At 43.2% G+C, this 18341-nt stretch overlaps 1 protein-coding gene across 1 annotated transcript in view; it reads left to right on the top strand.

Moving 5' to 3' along the window:
- Positions 1 to 5700: 5700 nt before the first annotated feature.
- Positions 5701 to 18341, top strand: part of gpc4 (glypican 4) — a 33906-nt gene continuing 21265 nt past the window's right edge. Inside the window, exon 1 of the mRNA XM_069696743.1 lies at positions 5701 to 6569. Coding sequence (XP_069552844.1) covers positions 6413 to 6569 — 157 coding nt within the window. The 5' untranslated portion in view covers positions 5701 to 6412. The remainder of the gene's footprint in view (positions 6570 to 18341) is intronic.

Genomic DNA, 18341 nt, shown 5'->3' with positions numbered 1-18341 from the left:
CGTGTAATACCTTTCGCCAGACTAGAAAGTAAAGAGTAACCTAAACATAAATTCTGTTGGGAGGAAAGGTGTTGCTGCATTGAGCTCTGTGCATTAAAAGGTGTACAAGTTGTTGTTAGTCAACTTAAAAAGATAACTGAAAAAAGTGCAAAGAATTTAATGGCATCTAGTGGTTGCAGATTGCAACACTCACCACACCTTCTCCTTCCAAACATGTAGAAAAAAACTAAAACGGTCCTCTCTACCGCTAGTGTTTGGTTTGTCCCTTCTGGGCCACTGTAGAAACATGATGGTGCAACATGGTGGGCTTTATAGAAGAGGACCTGCTCACTGTGTAGGTATGAAGGTTTCATTCTCACATAAAAACACAATGATTCTTAGTTTCAGGTGATTTCACACTAATAAAAACATCATTGTGAATTTTAAATCCAACATAGCAAACCTTTGGAAAGACCTTTTTTTATCAGTGTGAGAAAAGTTCCGCGAAATGAACCAAAACCACGGCTTCAGCATCGACTGAAAGTTACGTCGGTGGGTATAAGGGACCGAGCTCGCAGGCAAGAGGAGTCAGAGGTACTTTCTCAGAAAAATAGGTTTTATTTACCCAAAAACAATTTATAAAAGTGTGTAACTAAAGTTCTGGGCCTATAAAAGAGATCAACTAACAGAATTCAACTCAGGCTACATCCCTACAACAAAATGGACATATCAAACCGACCCAACAAACAAGACACAATTGGGGACATAAACAAAAAAAAAAACCACAAACACCACATTAATGAATAACAACTAACAAAAACAGGACTCATCCTGGAATGACAGACTTATTTGAATATTATCCAAATCAAATTATACCAAAAACTAATACATTTTAAAGAAACCAACAAAATATCTAAATAAAGAAATACATCCCCCCACCCCCACTTGTGCTGCGGGCTTTTGGTCATCTGATGGGCCACTTCCTGTATTTAAGAGCTTCACTTCCTGCGGTGCATCTTTTATCAAGCCTTGAAGATGTCCAGGAGCAGTGAATAACAGTGGCACCCCCGGCACTGGTAAATCAAAAGATTAAAGTCAGACCTTCAGAAAATGTAACTCAAGATAAACTGTACAAAAGTTAACTAAATGTGTGCGCTACAAATATAACTATGGAAAACTGCTAAATAAAGTAGGATGAATGAAACAAACCCATATGCCATGTCATTTACAATATTTGAATGTGGAATTTGCTGTGACCAAGCACAAGTAAACTAGATGAACTGAAAATATAAATTCAACTTCACCTGTGATTGGTGAAAGGGTTACCGACTTGAGTGTGGCCGTCACAGCCGGCTAGAAGTCACTCACTTCTGATCAGTTGGGACAAGCCAAAAAGGTCTGCCTGTGTAGGATCTGTGCCGACTTTAGTGTACCTCCAATTTTTTTTGAAACCACGCAGACTTGTCCGTGCAGCCACGACACTACAATGGCATCAGCTACCACGCACTGTGAAACCACAATAAAACTAAACTAATGTGCAACAGTTTGTGGAGGGAAATCCACCCGAGTTTAGGAACATGTGCTCCTGTTGTCGCTGATGTACTGCACAGGTCTTGCAGGCATCCTACAAGCACACTCCAGAAAGTGAACAGAACCGTCCTCCTGGAAATACATCTGGGCCTGAAGACAAAGAAAAATTTCTGAAGTCGTTGAACGTCACTTTGACAAATACAGGAAGCTGTTAACTAAAGTAAAACCTTTAACAGTATCACGTTGATTCCTGTGTTTTTAGGCCTTTTGCACAGTACTCTATAGTGTATAAATATTGATAAACTGTGCAGAACCACAGTACATTACTGTGGATTTCACAGCCATTTTTTTACAGTGTAGGTTGAAGAAAAGTGGGTAAACCAAAAACATAAAATGTCAGATCACAAAGTTCTTGTAAAAAAAAAAACACCTTCAAAGCCCGGATGTGTCCTGTAAGAGCAAAGAAAAATGGAGAGAAAATGGATGTTAGTCTGCAGAGGTTATGAAGGGACACAGAATGTTGCAAGTATATATGTTACGTGCCTTTCGCCCTCTGATCCACTTCAAAGCCCTTCATGAATCTTATAATTTATGAGCCTTTGGACTGAGCTCGTAGTTCTCTGAATCCTCAAAGCATCACGTGAATCATGTGTGTTTTTCTTTGGATCTGTATTTCTCTCCCGGCAGATGACAACCACTCTGGGCGTAAGAGCTCCTCTTTGCTGCTCTCTGCGGGGTTCCTCTGCACTGAACACAATTCCCCCTGGACTCACCTTAACCAGGTGACAGACACCTATCCACCGTCCCAACAATGAAACAAGCTTCATTAGTCCCTGACTGTTTGTGCTTGTGTCTCCATTTTTAAAGCCTGTCTGCTTCCTCAACAAGGTCAGTCACTCACAGCTTCACGCATAGCACGCCTGTCACAGCAAACACTTCAAAATCCTGTTTCTCTCTCCCGGTGCTCTGCTCGTACCTTTTTACACCCACGCTCCTTCTGCTCAGCAGATCGAGATAAAAACACCATTATTATCCAGCTGTGCTTTTGTCTCCTGAGCTAGATAGCAGCTTTTAAGATGGAAAAGAGAGGCTGATTATGAAGAGATGAGCAAACGCTGGCTGCAGAGAGAGCAGCAGCTAACCCAGGATGGGGGATTATACTCTGAATGCTAATTCGAGGCTGGAGAATAGGCAAACAGGCCCATTGAAATGCAGAGTTCACGTGTTTTCTTAGGGTAATATTGGGGTAATGTTGGAGCAGCAGAGTGAAAGGTCAATTTGATGTTAGTCAGCAGGAATAGTGGGAGCAGCTGACTAATAGGAATTGTTGCATTTTCTGCCTGAGTGATCAAATGCCTATATATGTATTTCAGCACTGTTTTGTGGCCACACAAAGATGTTTGGGCTTGGCTACCTTTACGAGTCAGAGCGGTCATCAAACAGTGCATATAAATTAAAATAACAATGTAATTCAGGTGCTTGAGAGGCTCCACAGTCCAGTCCAATTTTTACCAAGCTGGATGTTGAAATTCCTCAGCCTCAGAGAAAAGCCTGAGACATGTCATGTCGTTCACGGCTCATTCATGTTTAATTACCATGGCCCTGGACCATTTTCTTACCTTTTGTTGGCCTATTGAGAGGAGCGCCGGGCCCACGCTCTCCCATGCACACAGCTCCAGCATCCTCCTCCTGCTCCTCAGCAACCCCTGGCTTCCCCTGCAGCCGCCACAGTCACAGAATGAATGGAGCCGCCTGAGGAATGTGGACACAAAAGGAGGAATGTCATTTTGCCAAGTGCTACCCCCCAAACCAAGGGACATGTGCACACACACACACACACACACACACACACACACACACACACACACACACACACACACACACACACACACACACACACACACACACACACACACACACACACACACACACACACACACACACACACACACACACACACACACACACACACACACACACACACACACAGAAGCACCCCACAAGTCCAGGCATGTTTGAAGGCAGGGGGTAAAAAGTCTTATTATAACTTTTCTCTCAAATTAAGGGCTCTGCATGGAAGACTGTGTGCAGCTGTTTGTGCACCTTATTAAATTCAGTATCGCTTAGTTGAGACTTTATGGGGAAAATATCAAAATACCTGCAGCTTCTGATTAAGTGTGGTGTGAGATTTTAACTAAAGTACCTCGGGGGTGGTTTTAAATGCTCACAGTTGGATCTGAACTTGCATTTGATTTCTTGTCAGTGAAAAATAAACTCAAGAGGGTTTTTTTCCAGTGTTTTAAGTCGGGCCACAGTCAGAGCAGAGATATAATAAAGTGCTTCTTAAGATAGAAAAAATAAAACATTCCTGCAAAAGCGGTGTGATGTGTTTAGCAGAAGTTGTGGGCTGGCTTTGCATCATTTCAAATCCACACAACATAAATATGTCCAACGGGTCTATGGATCAAAAAGTAAATGTACTTTTCTTTATTTCCCAGTGATCTTCCTGTTCTGTGTGACTGAAGAGTAATTTTCAGATATACAGTGAACCCTCGCTATAACGCGGTTCACCTTTCACGGTCTCGCTGCTTCACGGATTTGCATCGTGCATTGAAATCACATTACGACTATATGTAACGTAGATATATTTAATGTCCAGTTCTATCTATTTCAATTGTAAAATAAAGGTTACTACTTCACGGATTTCGCCTATCACGGTTTCTATTTGGAACGTAACCCCCGCGAAAAACGAGGGTTCACTGTATGATCATCTGCATTTCACTGTTTTCTACATCTCCTATTTGTTATAATCTCTGTTCATTTGTATGGCTCAACCATACATGTAGTTACAACACTGGACGTGCTGTATGACAGACAGCTGTATATGGCAAACCAGTAGTGGAAGAAGTATTCAGATCTTTTACGTCAGTAAAAGTACCAATACTGCAATTTAAAAAATACTCCATTAAAAATCTAAGTGTTGCATGAAAAACCTCCCTTCAGTAAAATTTCATCAGCAAAATGTAGTTTAAGTATTAAAGTAAAAGTCCGTGTTTGATCCCGCTGACTGATGTGTTATTACATCATGATATTATCAATAGTGAAGCATCAGTGTATAAACAGCATGTTACTATTGTAGCCGCTGCAGGAGGAGCTGGTTTGAACTACTTTATATCCAGTTTTATATCCAGGGACAGCAGAGAAATCTGAGAAGTCGTCCAAAGATTACTGGGAGAGGGAAGAACAAAAAAATGTTACAATACACAAATCAGTTTTCAGTTTGAGATCATTTGAACATTTATTGAAATGAAACCATGTAAGAAGTTTAGAGGGAATAATCACTATTTGGGGATGCTGTTAAGAACTCATCTGTAACCCCGACGACACATTGATTTTACAAGACAAAAAGGTTGAAATTCACAGATTTTAACTTGTGTTTTAAAAACTTCTTATAGTGGAGTGGATTGGAGATGTACAGTAACGCTGAGGAAAAGCTCCAGTTCCTCAAAGTTGTATTTAAGTACTGCACTCGGGTAAATGTACTTCCAAACACAACGGCCCTGTCAAGGCTGACCTGTGTTTGTGTAAGAAACAAGCCTGTGATGTTTGACTCCATGGTTACTGCAACAGTTAGAAACACACTCTGATGAACTGGATCATAAAGGCGGAACTGAAATAACACATTTGAATCATTTCTTGATCTTGAAACTTTGTTTGCTATCAGAAGCATTTTGGGGAAACTATTTTTGAAATCAACGATGATGTAACACTGGTATTCATTCTCATTAAAGTTCAGTTACCAAATGCAATGGTTCTTAACATGGGGTCTCGGGGCCCATAAAGGGCTCCTGAGGGTCCTTAGCAAAGCAAGAGAAAATGGTTTATTGGGACTAACAGATTTATTTATTTTACATTAGTGCTGTGTGAGAAACTTGAGGATGGTCTGTTTAGTTCGAATTGTTTCTATCTGGGTTGTTATCTCCAGTGCAGCTGATAAGGAAGCCCTCTCACACCCCCGGGTCACACAGCGGTCTGCAATGAAAGAGATTTGTGATTTCCAGGACGTTTGTTGATCTCATGTTTCTTCTCTATGTGTCATGTGGGCCAGTAATAAATCATAGCCTCATGTTCTGCCACTGTGGAGCTCCACCCTCAGCTCCAGTCCTGAGTTTCAAGACTGGGTGCCACAGGTCTAGACATTATAGGAAGAGAGCGATCCAGGGTTTGAAGTCCCTGCTCCATCCCTGGTGTTCCTGTTCTCCAGGTCTTTGTCCCCGGAACTTGCACTCACTCCTGGGTGTCCACCAGCACTTTTTTTTTTTGCTCGCATCTGGACCCCAGTACGACCAGCAAACGGTCCAGCGTCCTCTCCTACAGAAACCACGGCCTGCTTGAGTTTGGAAAGCAAGCAAGCAAAGAAAGAAAGGAAGACAGAAGAAACCCAGATCTCTGCAGCCCGCTGTCCTGCCGGTGGTTCAGGTTTTTCGTCGAAGCAGTAGTGCGACTCTTGAGATTGTTGCCTCAAGTTTGGAAAAAAGTTTTCCCACTTTTTTTTTTTTTTTTTAAACTGCTGTTTTGTCGCACCTCCGTGTTTTTTTTTTTTTTTTTTTTTTCTTCCGGTTGAGTCTGGAACTCGACCCTCGTACAGATATCGGTCGGCTTTTGGCGGACGACGTCTTCAGGGTATCGTCGCTGTTTCCCCTCCGTCGGTGCAGAGCTGCCCCACAGCTGCTGTGAATGAAGCGTCTGTTGAGCTGAAGAAACCAGCGCGTCTCCATGAGGAAACTCGGCGTGGGAGTCGCTGCTCAAACTTTGTCCTAGTTTCCACACACCTGAGCGACAGTAAAGGTTTAGTTTTTGTTAGTTTTTGCTTGTGTAGTTTTTGTTTTTTCACGGACAGAACATGAAGACGCTGTTGGTGCTGTGCGTCGTCTGCACGCTGGTCGTGTTGTCGGTGTCCGGGACTGCAGAGCAAAAGTTAAAAAACTGCAACGAAGTTCGTGCCGCGTACAGCTCCAAAGGCTTCAACGTCAACGATGTCCCCAACAAAGGAGTCAGCGGTGAGTGCTTATATTTATTTAATTGTTCTATGTTTTAACCCCCCCCAAGAGCTTTGGGTTCTAAACGTATGGACCGGGGACCCCCCCATGGGTCTCGGGAAGGTGTCCCGGTGGTCCTGAAGTCCAATGAGAACTTTTAGGCTAACAAAGTTAGCTCAAAGAGCTGAGAGATAAAAGTCAGTAAAAATGTGCCTGTTATTTGGTTTTCACCGTCTCATTGTTGGCTCCAGACTCACAATGGAGGCAGCCAGCTAATTCGTAATCGTACCTAACTTTAAAAAGGTTTTCCATTTGGTTTTCTATAATGAATAAATCTTCTGAAATGTAATAAAGTTTTAGAGCTCTTCACAGCAAACAGTTAAACTGTCCCTTTTGTAAATGGACACTGGTGCTCATGTCGAAGTCGGTATGGAAACCTGGTTAATCATACAGACATGCTGCTGCTTTTTTCACGCTGTTAAAGTTACACCGCGTTAAAGTGTGGAGGACGTAGCAGTGACACGTTTAGGGATGCATTGTTCAGACACACTATGCACTGCTGGCAACACTTCACTGCTCCACCGGGTAAACACAGTCTTCATTTAGGAAATACTTGAAGGTAATTCATAACAATAAAGGTATAATAAACACACGAGCTGTGTTCCTCTCTGAAAGAAGCCAGGCCCGTGTTTATTTCCAGGCTTCCTCAGTAGAGGCTCCTACTGCTGTGAAGTGCAGGCAGCCGGCAGTGATTTAGTAAACATTCCTGTGCATTGTGAACATAGGTCTCTCTCTCTCTCTCTCTCTGGGTTTAGTCTGATTGTTGTGGTTGAACTTCTTTTCTTTTCTTCTTCTTTTTTTTATTTTTTTTTATCAAACTCTACATCTACCTCAAGACTCATCTGCACAGCAGGACTTAATGCATCAATGATGGAGCTGATATTTTGATAACCAGAGAAGTGAGACGGTGAATCCATGTAGCTAATCAGGAGATAAACCCAAGTAATGGAAACTTAGGGGGGCTTTTACAGTACAGGCTTGAGGGGGAAAGGGGAGGGGGTGAGAGAGAGAGAGAGAGAGGGGGGGGGGGTGAAATTCCACTGTGTCCTGCATAATTCAACCAGGACCTCCACCTCCTCTCCTTTCCTTTTAATTTCTGTGGTGGTTCAAATAAATTTGCAATATATATTCAAACCCCTCAACTCAGTCCAGTTTGGCTGCCAGTGTATCATAGAAGTAGGTCGTCCAGCCATGGATACTGTGATGTTGGTGCCATGTTTTTTTTTTAATATCATTTTGGACTTTTATGTTTAACTTATTTAGCATTTTTGGCCTCCTTTTTCATTTTTCCCCTGCAGATTTTCTCACATTAGGCGCTTCACTCCCCAGCTGTTTCATGCAGTATTCACAGCATTATTTTATCTGACAAGGGTGACCAATTTGTATGTGTTCTCTCTATTGTATTGAAGGCCTTTATGAGTTTTCCTTTGCATAGTTTAGAGGATGTTCAGACTGACTCACTAGAATTTGAGCTGGGTGTAACTGTCAAAGAGGCCGAGGACTCATTTTTTTTTTCTTGCTTTTCACACAGGTCCTAAAGGTCCTTTTGTTTTCTATCTGTATGTCTTTGTGATGCTAAATGTCACTGAGAGTACCCCAACATGTCTGCAGTGGTTGGATTTGATTGTGTTGCATCTGTGGGTTTTGAAAGAAGGATCCGAATGAAGACGGTGGTATTGTGCAGGTTTCTGTGCTACAAACACACGTGCCTTTCCCTGACAATAGATTTCTGGTGTACGTCTGGTCTTCAGGCAGGGCCGACCTCAATGAGCAGCTCTTTGTCATTGATAGAGACTGAGATAATTGATCCATAGAAAGCAACATGGTCTACTGTCATTAAAGAGAGCATTGGGGGTCCCCACATACAAAAGCCCTCCACTCTTGAAATGTTTCATGTTGTTGAGCAGAAATGACTCCAGATGTGCAGTGTGGTTGAGCTTCAGTCGTGTTTGTCAGAGCTCCAAACTTGAATCCTAAATCTAACAGTCTTTGTGTGAATTAAACTGGATGTGAGGTTGCAGAAGGATCAGACCATTAATTACATGCATGTGTGTATCACATATTTTGTTTCAACAGTTATTAATCAAAGGCTATTCACTTGTATCATTTACAAAAGTTTAAGGAGTCAGTGGAGGATGCAAAAACATTTTCCCACACAAAGTGAGAGGATGTGATCCAAATATTTCAACTAAAATAATGAGCCCTCCTACTTTAACCATAACTGTGCAGACTCATGGCAAAGAATACATACTTTAAAAATGATACACTATCTTTGCCAGATAAGTACTTTTGGAAATGTTTACCTCCTTTGATACATGCATCATAAATCAGATTTGTGAAATAAGAGTCTTATTGGAGACGCGGGATTCAAAACTTGCCTTTTGCAACCACAAACATCTTGTGTTATTGTTGGCAGCGTGGAGATAAGAATGTTTGGTACCATTGAAATTACTGACGGGCTCAGCTGAAGCCAGACTTGAGATTCAATAAAGATGTTTTAATGCAGTCAAACTGAAATGGAAACGCTGATTGCTTGAGCATAGACAGAATTAAGTGATAGAGAGGAACAGCAGGCTCAGTTGGTGAATTCCTCGCTGATCCCATGGTATCAATCGTTTGCCACTCACGTGGAAGCGGTTCAAGACCTCCTTTCCAAATTTCTTGTCTGCTGGATGATGATTTGTTTTGGTCCTGTGGTTGAATACTTCACTTAAATGGGAAATAAATTATGCTCATAATCTTAATGATGACAGATAAATAATGTCAGTAATCACACAGAATGTAAATGGTGGTTTCAGTGTGTGAATCGTTCTGCTAATGGTAGGTAGTGTTTATTTTTCTTAACACTTTTATTTGATACTGTGATAAACGGTAAAGGGAATCTGCCGCAATAAAGACCAGCTCTGAAAGCAAAGCAGTTAACTCTGACCAGGCTGGTTCCTGCCATGTCAAATGTCCTGCAGCAGGACTGGACCTACACTCCGTAAAGTAAAATCTGTTTTGGTTTACTCTGGCAGTCAGGCTTGATGTCACGTCTCAGGTATGGGACAATGGCAGAGATCAAAGCGAGGAGGGTCGGTTTCCCTCCCTTCAGCACGTGGAACATCCCCTGTTCATAATCAGTTCAGTGCATTATGACTGAAACTTAAAGCATGCATGACCTCAGCGTGTTGGCCTCTCTGTAAGCTGGAGACATTCTGCAGCTTCACATTGTGAGGGCTGTTTCTCCCCTCAGCCGGTGGCAGCGCGCCCTGCATCATTACGGTTTGGGAAATAACAGGTTGTGCTATTGCAACGACTTTGTGCAGATAAGATAAGAGCAGGGAATGGGCGCACACAGCGTCTCTGAGAGGTTTTATAGTTCAAAGACCAATATTTGAGAAGCTCTTCTCAGCAGTATTTTGACTCTAGTAATAATTAACTAATAAACTACCTGCCAAGTGTTTTACTCGCCTCTCAAGGCTAATCCCATAAAACAACCCCTTTCTGTTTCATGTTAAAACCTTTTGCAAATCCTATCATTACAAATCGCGTCCGTGCTGCACTGTGATAAATCTAACTGCTTTTTAGAAAGTGCAAAGGTTTTTTGGGGGATTGGCAAATATAAAAATGTGTAGCAGTTTTCCGAGACTGTTGGATTATATAATTGTTGTATTTTCTGCAGGTCACACAGTTGTAGATTTAAGCGAAAGTTTATGCCTTAGCTCATACTGAGTTGCACATTACCACTCAATTCTACAGTGGCATAGTCTGAGAAAAACAGCAGTGGTTTTAAGGGTATTGTTTGTGTAGTCACATTAAGTCTATAAATCATTGCAAACAGCCCGGATTATGTAAGAGAACTTTTCCTGAAGGCATGACATGTCTGGCAAAAGGTCAAAGAAACACACCACACTGTTGAATATTTACAGTGTTTAGTTATTTAGAAAGAAACCTTTGGTTTGCAGATGTTTTTTGTTGAAAAGGCCGCACATTTAGATTTGTGTGTGTTCTCCTGAGTATTTTTAGAGCATTGTGTTTCCCCATCTGATGGAGATGGAGGTTATTTAGAGGTTTCTCTCTCACGGCAGATGAAGTTCAGACCATGTAAACACACGCGTTTTACTTTCAGGCACCACATTTGTAACTGTGGGCTATATGTTTGAAAAGACGTAGCACAAATGCTCCTTTTGTTCTTTTTTAATTAGTACATGAGAGACGAACAATGATTTCAGCCCAAACTGTTTTTTCACCAGGTATAGCGGGATTAAACGGCTTCAGGTGTGCCATTTAGGGAACTGTCTTTGGATCCCACCCATAGGTGTGGTTGCAACCAACGGCAAATTCACACATACAAGACTTACTCATGATACAAGGAATAAGTCATCATGTATCAACGACACATTTTGGGTTACATTTAAACTTTGAAAAACTCATTACAGGAGACGTGAAGGTCGAATATGTGTGTGAGTAACTCTAATAAAAACTTCATCTTAACACAACTTCATTGTGTCACCAAAGGAATAAGTTGGAAAAACATTAATATCAGCAGTTGGTTTGAAGAGAGAATGTGTTCAGGTTCAGATTAAAAGAACTCCCTGCATTAAAGCCAGAGCAGTAATCTTTAATAACATTCCTGAGCGATGGAGTTGATCTCTGGCTTCTTGGCTTGAAACGGTTCAAGCACTTCTTCTCACTTTACTTTTATGTCTTTTTTTTTTTTTACCTTTTCTGAAGTTTTTACATGTTGACATTCCTATATTAATAGACTTTAAAATAACAGGATCAGGTCAGCCTTTGTTGCTGATCTCAGCTTTTGTTTTGCCCGCATGAGGTTACCTGAGGATCTAAAGGCAATGCTCCATGTTCCTAATCTTCAGTATTTTCAAACCTTCATTGATACTGAATTCAACCTTTCCAAATTGTGCAGGTGAAGGTTTCTGATAGGCTGATCAATAGATAGACTGTGAGCACTTGGCTGGAGTCGCTCCTCAGCTGTGGTTCCTTGGCGATATGTCAAATACAGCGCTGATGTGAGGGTTCCCGATGCTCTCTGTCCTGTTTGTGACATCTTCTCCCGAACCGTTTGGGCGAGTGTTCAGGATAATTGAGTTTAGGTATCATGAGGATGAGGTCTTGTGAACCCGGGGAAGCCTGATGGGACCAGAGGATGAAGGGAGGGCGCCTACACGCGCCTGCTCGCTCTTATCAGTTTCCTGCCATCACAGCGTGGCAGCTCTGAGATTAGGGGCTCTCGTGGCATCCCGTTCTGCTCTGCCAGCAATGGCTGCCTTATCGCAGCACACACAAAAAAACATTTAGACCGTGCATAGAAGAAGTGCAGCAAAAAGCGCCTGGTTTTGTTGTTGCGTGGATCCTTTCAGGTGGATGAAATGATTTTGACATACCAGGCCTGTTTTAGTCTTTGGGTCGCCTTCTTCTTCAACAACTGTGGAATGTTAAGTTTCTCTCTTACGCCCATTTAGTATGCTTCAAGTGTAGCATCAATTCAAAAGCTGTGTGTGTGTGACTGTGTGTGTGTGTGTCTGTAATTCCATCACTTTGCCGGAGCACCCCATCTCCAACATCCCCCCCTCCCCCAACCACCAAACGGCCAAGTGAGCGACAGATCAGTGGGGGGTGGATGCTCTGTGTGGGAACAATTGAGCACCCCCCTTTTAGGCCGGCCTGCCTCCCCCCCCCTCACCACATTCCACACCGGACCACCAAGACCTGCACACAGGAGCCCTGGAGCTGGGAACACACGGCAACAAAGAGAGCACTGGAGGGACTGACTGAGGCCTGCAGAGAAAGAGAAGGGATTTGACTGACAGGAAAGAGTTTTGTACCAGAAACCAGTTGAATATCCAGAAGTGGTGGGCTGTGCAGGAGCCAAAGAGTGTCTGTGTGTGTCTGTGTGTGTGACACAGGCTTAGGCAATCTGGGGAGGTAACTAGTTTCATGCATGCACTGTGAATCATCTTTGGTCATCCATACAGATTTGTTCATAAAGCTCCTCTTGGTAATCCCTCTGTGCTCACGTGCCTGTCTAACACAATACCAGGTTTTAAAACAAAGTTTTTATTTTTTATTTTTATCAAAGGGCCTCAGTGCATTTTTGGCCAAAGTTAAACTGGCCTGTATCATTTGGTGGATCTGTGTGGGTCTGCCTGATGCAAACTGTGAGAAATCTCGATCTGGCTTTGTGGTTTCCCGTATTTTCAGTTGAGGGAAGCGACCCCCTGAAATTCCTTGTTAACACATCCTGTTTGCACGCTGTTAAGAGTCGGCCGTCTCTTTTTCTCCGCTCTGTCCCGACTGACATATCAGTTCGTTTTCTTCTCCTGCTGCTCGCTCTTTAGCAGCTCCTCTGGGAGGTTTTGTTTCATTCCCAGTCTTTCCTTTCTTCCTCATCCCTGGGTGATTTCCTCTCTTTTTCACAGTCAGTAGTGGTTTACTGGCACTTTCCTGCCCTGCATTCAGCCCACCTACCTCATGTCTCCGCTGCTTTTTACCTTTTGTTGTTTCCTTTTTACATGATGCAAAACTAAACCAGGTCTCTTGTGAACACACATCTCCCTGTCGCTTTCGCATCAATTCTGACAGTTAGGAAGGCACCAATAACACATTTCTGTTGTTTTACCAAAAGCAGAGGAAATATCTGTACCGAGTTTCAGTTTCATGTTAAACACTTTTAGCCAATACTCAAGCTATCAGTGAGTTGTTTTATGAGAGCGACTCCTCCACTGCCCATGTGATGGCTTTCACCACCTCAGCCTTCATCCTTTGACTCTTCTGGATGCTCAAGTTATTCCGTGCGACTGATGTTTGATGGTGCGTTTTTTTTTTGTTTTTTTTTTGTCCGTCTGATATTTGAGCTGCCGGTCGTCTCCTTTGTGTCGATCACCTCGGTGCTGGTGTCACTCAGCCAGCTGTGAGGAGTGTGGCGAAGGGCTGCCGGCGCTGATCCCAAACTGCAGGGGTGGAGTGTGAACCCCCGACCCGCCAGACACAATGAGCCTCCACTCAGTCACTGAAGTCATCTCACCCCGTAGCTGCCAGTGAGGGAGCGTGGTTATGATGTAGGTGTAACTCGACCAAGGTTAATTGATTTCCGATGAGGCCGCAGTGGACTTGATGTCCGTGTTGATAGTCCTGATCACCATTAGGATTTGTGTGACTCGCCAGAGGCCCGTGTGGTTAGGGAGAGCGGTGAGGGAGCGAAGCCATGGACTTGCCTGGGTGTTTGGGCTGAAGCCCCAGTGCTGGGAGCGGGCCAGAGGAGCTGTAATCCCTGCTAATTACTCCCAAGGCCTACATCAAGACTCTCACTGACAAGGCAGTCATTCACTATGCTCACTTTTCCAAACTACGTTTAGCGTAATAGGTTTCCTAATATTTACCCAATCCCTCTGTGTGCTGCTCGCCTTTGGATTTATTTTCATATAAATTATATTGTTTGAGATCAAAAACTCAGTCTTTTCTTCTGTCAAACAAAAAAAGCAATATTCGGCTTTGGCTGCTTCACACAGCTTTGTGAATTTGACGAGTTGATGCCATGTGTTAAAAGCAGGTCATCAGAACAACCATTTAAAACATGAAGGGAACAACGGCAGACGTCCTGCTGGCCGAGCGCCGATAAGCGAGGGAGGGAAAAAAAACACGCACATGAAAGGATCAAATGCTTTAAGTGATGCCTCCAAAGCTGCAAATAATTCAGCCAGTGTGTGTTTTTTGCGGGCAGAAAAATTAGTCGTTATGAGGGAATGCAAGCCGGCGCAGCAGGGTTTGAAATATGGGGCATCGTCAGAATGGCAAGTAGCTTTGATATATGGACACAGTCAGTGCAGACCGTCAGGAACAGACTGAGCCATCCATGACCGAGGCCCATTAAACCATTGTACCGTAAGGTTTAGACTTTCTAGTCCCTTTGACAGTCGGCGATGAGTGGTTCTCTTCCCACCGCCTCCGCCGGTGTCCAGTTTCGTAAGGCCCAACAGGTATATCAGAATCTTTGTTGCCCTTTTGTAGCTTTGAGCTTCCAGAAACTTGATCTTATACCTGACCTCATTCTGCCTGGGGGGCTTCGCCGGGCCCCGTCCTGCCTCAACATCTGGTGGACTTCAGCTGCTTTTGGATGTCTGTTATAAACATTGTCAAGGAGCTCCCTGTCCGAAGGAGTGGTTCTTTGGCTTTTACTGGCAACGATAAAATGTATTGTTTGCATGTTAAGTCTTCTGAAAGCTCTCGTATGTTACAAGAAAATAGGATGTTTAGAATTGTCTTTATCTGGAGTTCAAGGGAAGAGTGTCGTGATTTGCCATAAGTGACTTGCAAGATGCACATGACAAGGCCTCATGCTGTTGTAAGCCTCCTTACATATCCTCGTGCATGGCTCTCATGCAGTGTGTGAAAAACATCTTAAAGTGGACCTATTTGTTAGCTCAACGGTCGTCCATTTCTCGGACAGCACAACGGTGTTTGTGCGGTCCCATGGTAAAGCACTTGGCTTTAAGTAAAGAGAGTTTTTCATCCTCTCCTTTAAAGTCTGTTTTCATTTGTGTGCCATGAGTCAGTGGAAAGATGGAGGGCTGTGGTAGAGCGACAAGCCAGGATGGTCTTTTGTGCCTCTTTTTTTTTTTTTCTCTCTCTCCCCCTCTCCTCTTGTGATAATCATGCTGTGCTGTAACTTGTTCTCTCCGTTTGTCTGCAAAACCTCGGCCTGTCTCTTCAAATCTTAAACATAACAGTCTCTCTTTCACTCGCACACACGGACACGTACGGACTGACAAACGCGTCAAGCTGCAATCTGGACGAGAAGCAGTCGGTCAAACACTGCAAACCTGCGGCTCATCAAAGGGCACGTAACCTGAAAGAAAGACGTGGACAGGTTGAAAGATTAGTCTAGTTGAATGCATGAATCATTGCCCCCAACTCCCACTGATAGATAGTGCAGTTGTTAAGATTCCCAGCAGAGGATTGGTTGGAAGGAGAGTTTCTTGATTTAAGTGTTTTGTGTTGTTTTTTTCTTTCTGTGTATGAATCTCTTCTCTGTACATTACTTGTCAGACATGGACACACGGGTCAAAAAGCAGCTGGCTAAGAGGTGTGTGTGTGTGTGTGTGTGTGTGTGTGTGTGTGTGTGTGTGTGTGTGTGTGTGTGTGTGTGTGTGTGTGTGTGTGTGTGTGTGTGTGTGTGTGTGTGAGGGGGGCGGGGGGGTCACGTCTGAATAGCAGTCAAGCCAATCACCAGTGGTTGATTTATTTACCAGGAGGAAGTGAAATAAGTTGCGGAAAGTTTGTGTGGAGCACCATATGAAAGTGAATCCCATCCTGAAACAAATCACTTCTGTTTAAACTATGAATCCCACATAACTCTGTTAACGTGAATCATGGCCTGCTGTTACAAGTCAAAGTTTGACCATATTTTTTTATTATCTAATTTCTTTGCTGCTCTATTTGTGTATTTCTTGACCCCTGTCAGACCTCAGTGCTCCTTCAGGGCCAAATAGTCACTGTTTGGAAAACCGTTTTGTGCTATTTTAAGGTTGCTCAATGCCCGTGGTTGTGAATGGCAAATTTCCACTCTGCTGTCAAGAGGCTTTATGGAAATAAGTTCACTCCATATGCACAATCTTTAATCGGAGGCTACGTTGACCGCATTTTGCCTGTAAAGGTCAGCAGTTCAAACACTGTCCTCAGGGTTTTCTTTGACCACAAGAGAGTTTATATAAACTGTCCAGCAAGTGAGCCTGCAGCGCAGACCCCAGAACAGTGGCAGGAATTTGGTTTCTGACTTGTTAAATGTACTAGGGGAAGTGCAGAAGCGAGCCGAAGCACTGACAAAGCAGTGACCTGGGAAGTGGTGTAGGCAGGGAGCTTTTGTGTGGGGAGACAAAGCCGGAGATACTGGGCTGGGACGGGAGAGGGAAACAGACCGAGCGAGAGGCCAGGGCAATGTTGTGGAATCTCCCCAGGGGCTTCTGGGTAAATGTTCATGGATGACAGCGTTTTGGAATGTTCACAAATGGAGAGTTTTAATTGGCCTGAGGCCCCGACTGGTTTAGTAATCAGAAATGGACTCTGGTGGCAGAGGGCTCAGATTTATGGGTCCCAGTGTGTGTTTTTGTTTGTTAGATCGAGTGCTTGTTAGAAAATAATTCACATGTTGAACAAAATCTGCAAGATTTAGCGCAGATTTACATCTTAATGTGACAATTCTTTACTCTGAATGAGAAATAGGCAGTGAGCAAGAGTTTTTCTACGGCAGTCAAGTATTTCTGTTTAAAATGCAGTAGATGATGCAGATGCAGATTGTAATGAGTTCTGGCCTGCCTCGTGCTGTGCAGCAGCAGACATGCCCTTCTTTCTCCTTATTCTCATGCCATGTGACATGCACAATTTGGCAGTTTGGTGTTTTGACAGCTGTGCTGTGGAAGAGATTTTAATTCCTGATGTATTTAGGGGAAACATCATTTCAAACAGATATAAACCAAAGCCTTGTGGCTGGCTGTGGAGCTCAAAACATTCACTCCAGAGAGAAGTCCTCTAAACCAGGACTTCCTGCCTCATAAATGGAGTGTGAGCATTGTTCTAAGTGGAGTAAATCTCTCCTGACACAAGCAGTGCTAGTATTTCCCAAGCTCACCACCACTGAGGGGCTTCCTCCCAGCGGTACATCCTTTTATTTGTGGATGTTACTGATGGTCTCTGTGATTGTTCGTCTGCGTTAAACTCTTAACTCTTCGGTCTGATGCCGAATCATGGGTCGACTCAACAAGTGCCGTGACTCATCATGTGAGGGACGGCTGCTTTCTAGTCAGCTGACAACATGCTGGGTGACAAACTACTGTAGCAGAGCTACATGATAAAAACCAGGACTACATGGTATCGTATAAAGTCAGACGCATAGCAGTGTCCCCTCCACTTAGTCATTTCACACAGTGAGCACCAGTATGACAAAATGCAGTTCAGTGTGTCATCACAGTGGAAGGTCCTGCAGTGCATGTAGATCTACACAAAGATATATGGATGAATGGACAAAATGAACAATAAACTAATGTGGTACTGATGGTAAGTGATGTAACTTGATGAAAAGTAAACATGCACATACACAGAACAGGTGAACTGATGAATCAGTTTTGTTATTTACAGTATTTATGGAACCAAAACCGTGTTTCCCACTTCCTGAGAAGTTCCTGGTTAATTGGGTGGGTGGTGCGTCATGTGACTGTTGTGCATGCAGAGACTCGCTCAGGTTAGAGGCGGAGAGTTTACAGCTGCCCTCCGAACGCCTCACATGCACACCATCAGAAGACACTGCAATTTAGCCATTTTTTTTTGTAAACGTCTCGCATGCAAGTTATATGCAGACGATGTCTTCAGGGAGAGACACGTCTACGCTGCTCTCAGTTACTGCAGAACACAAAACTCTGATGTGGCCAAAAACTAGCTGGTTTGAAAAGAATGATTTAAGGCATTTTAGTATAAGCTGCAATAAAGAGTAGATACTCTACAATGTAGATATGTTGTGTATTAGGGCTACACTTAAATGAAGTATCATGAATAATTATCACATTTGCCTCTTTTATTTTTTTTAAAAGATACACTTGTGCACAAGAGCTATCTGCAGGGTTAATAACATTTTTAAATCAATTTCATCGCACAATAAAAACTAAATCTGAGCTTTGGACCCCAAGTAACATCAGTTTAACTTGCTTTCTCCGCACCTGTAACCGCCTCGGTTTCTTCAAC

Source organism: Brachyistius frenatus, unplaced genomic scaffold (genome assembly GCF_029030835.1).
Source record: "Brachyistius frenatus isolate BFR_SWC_R1_liver_20210118 unplaced genomic scaffold, ASM2903083v1 Contig_22, whole genome shotgun sequence".
NCBI lineage: Eukaryota > Metazoa > Chordata > Actinopteri > Embiotocidae > Brachyistius > Brachyistius frenatus.
Note: the sequence above shows the minus strand (reverse complement) of the source record. Positions and strands in the feature narration are given on the sequence as shown.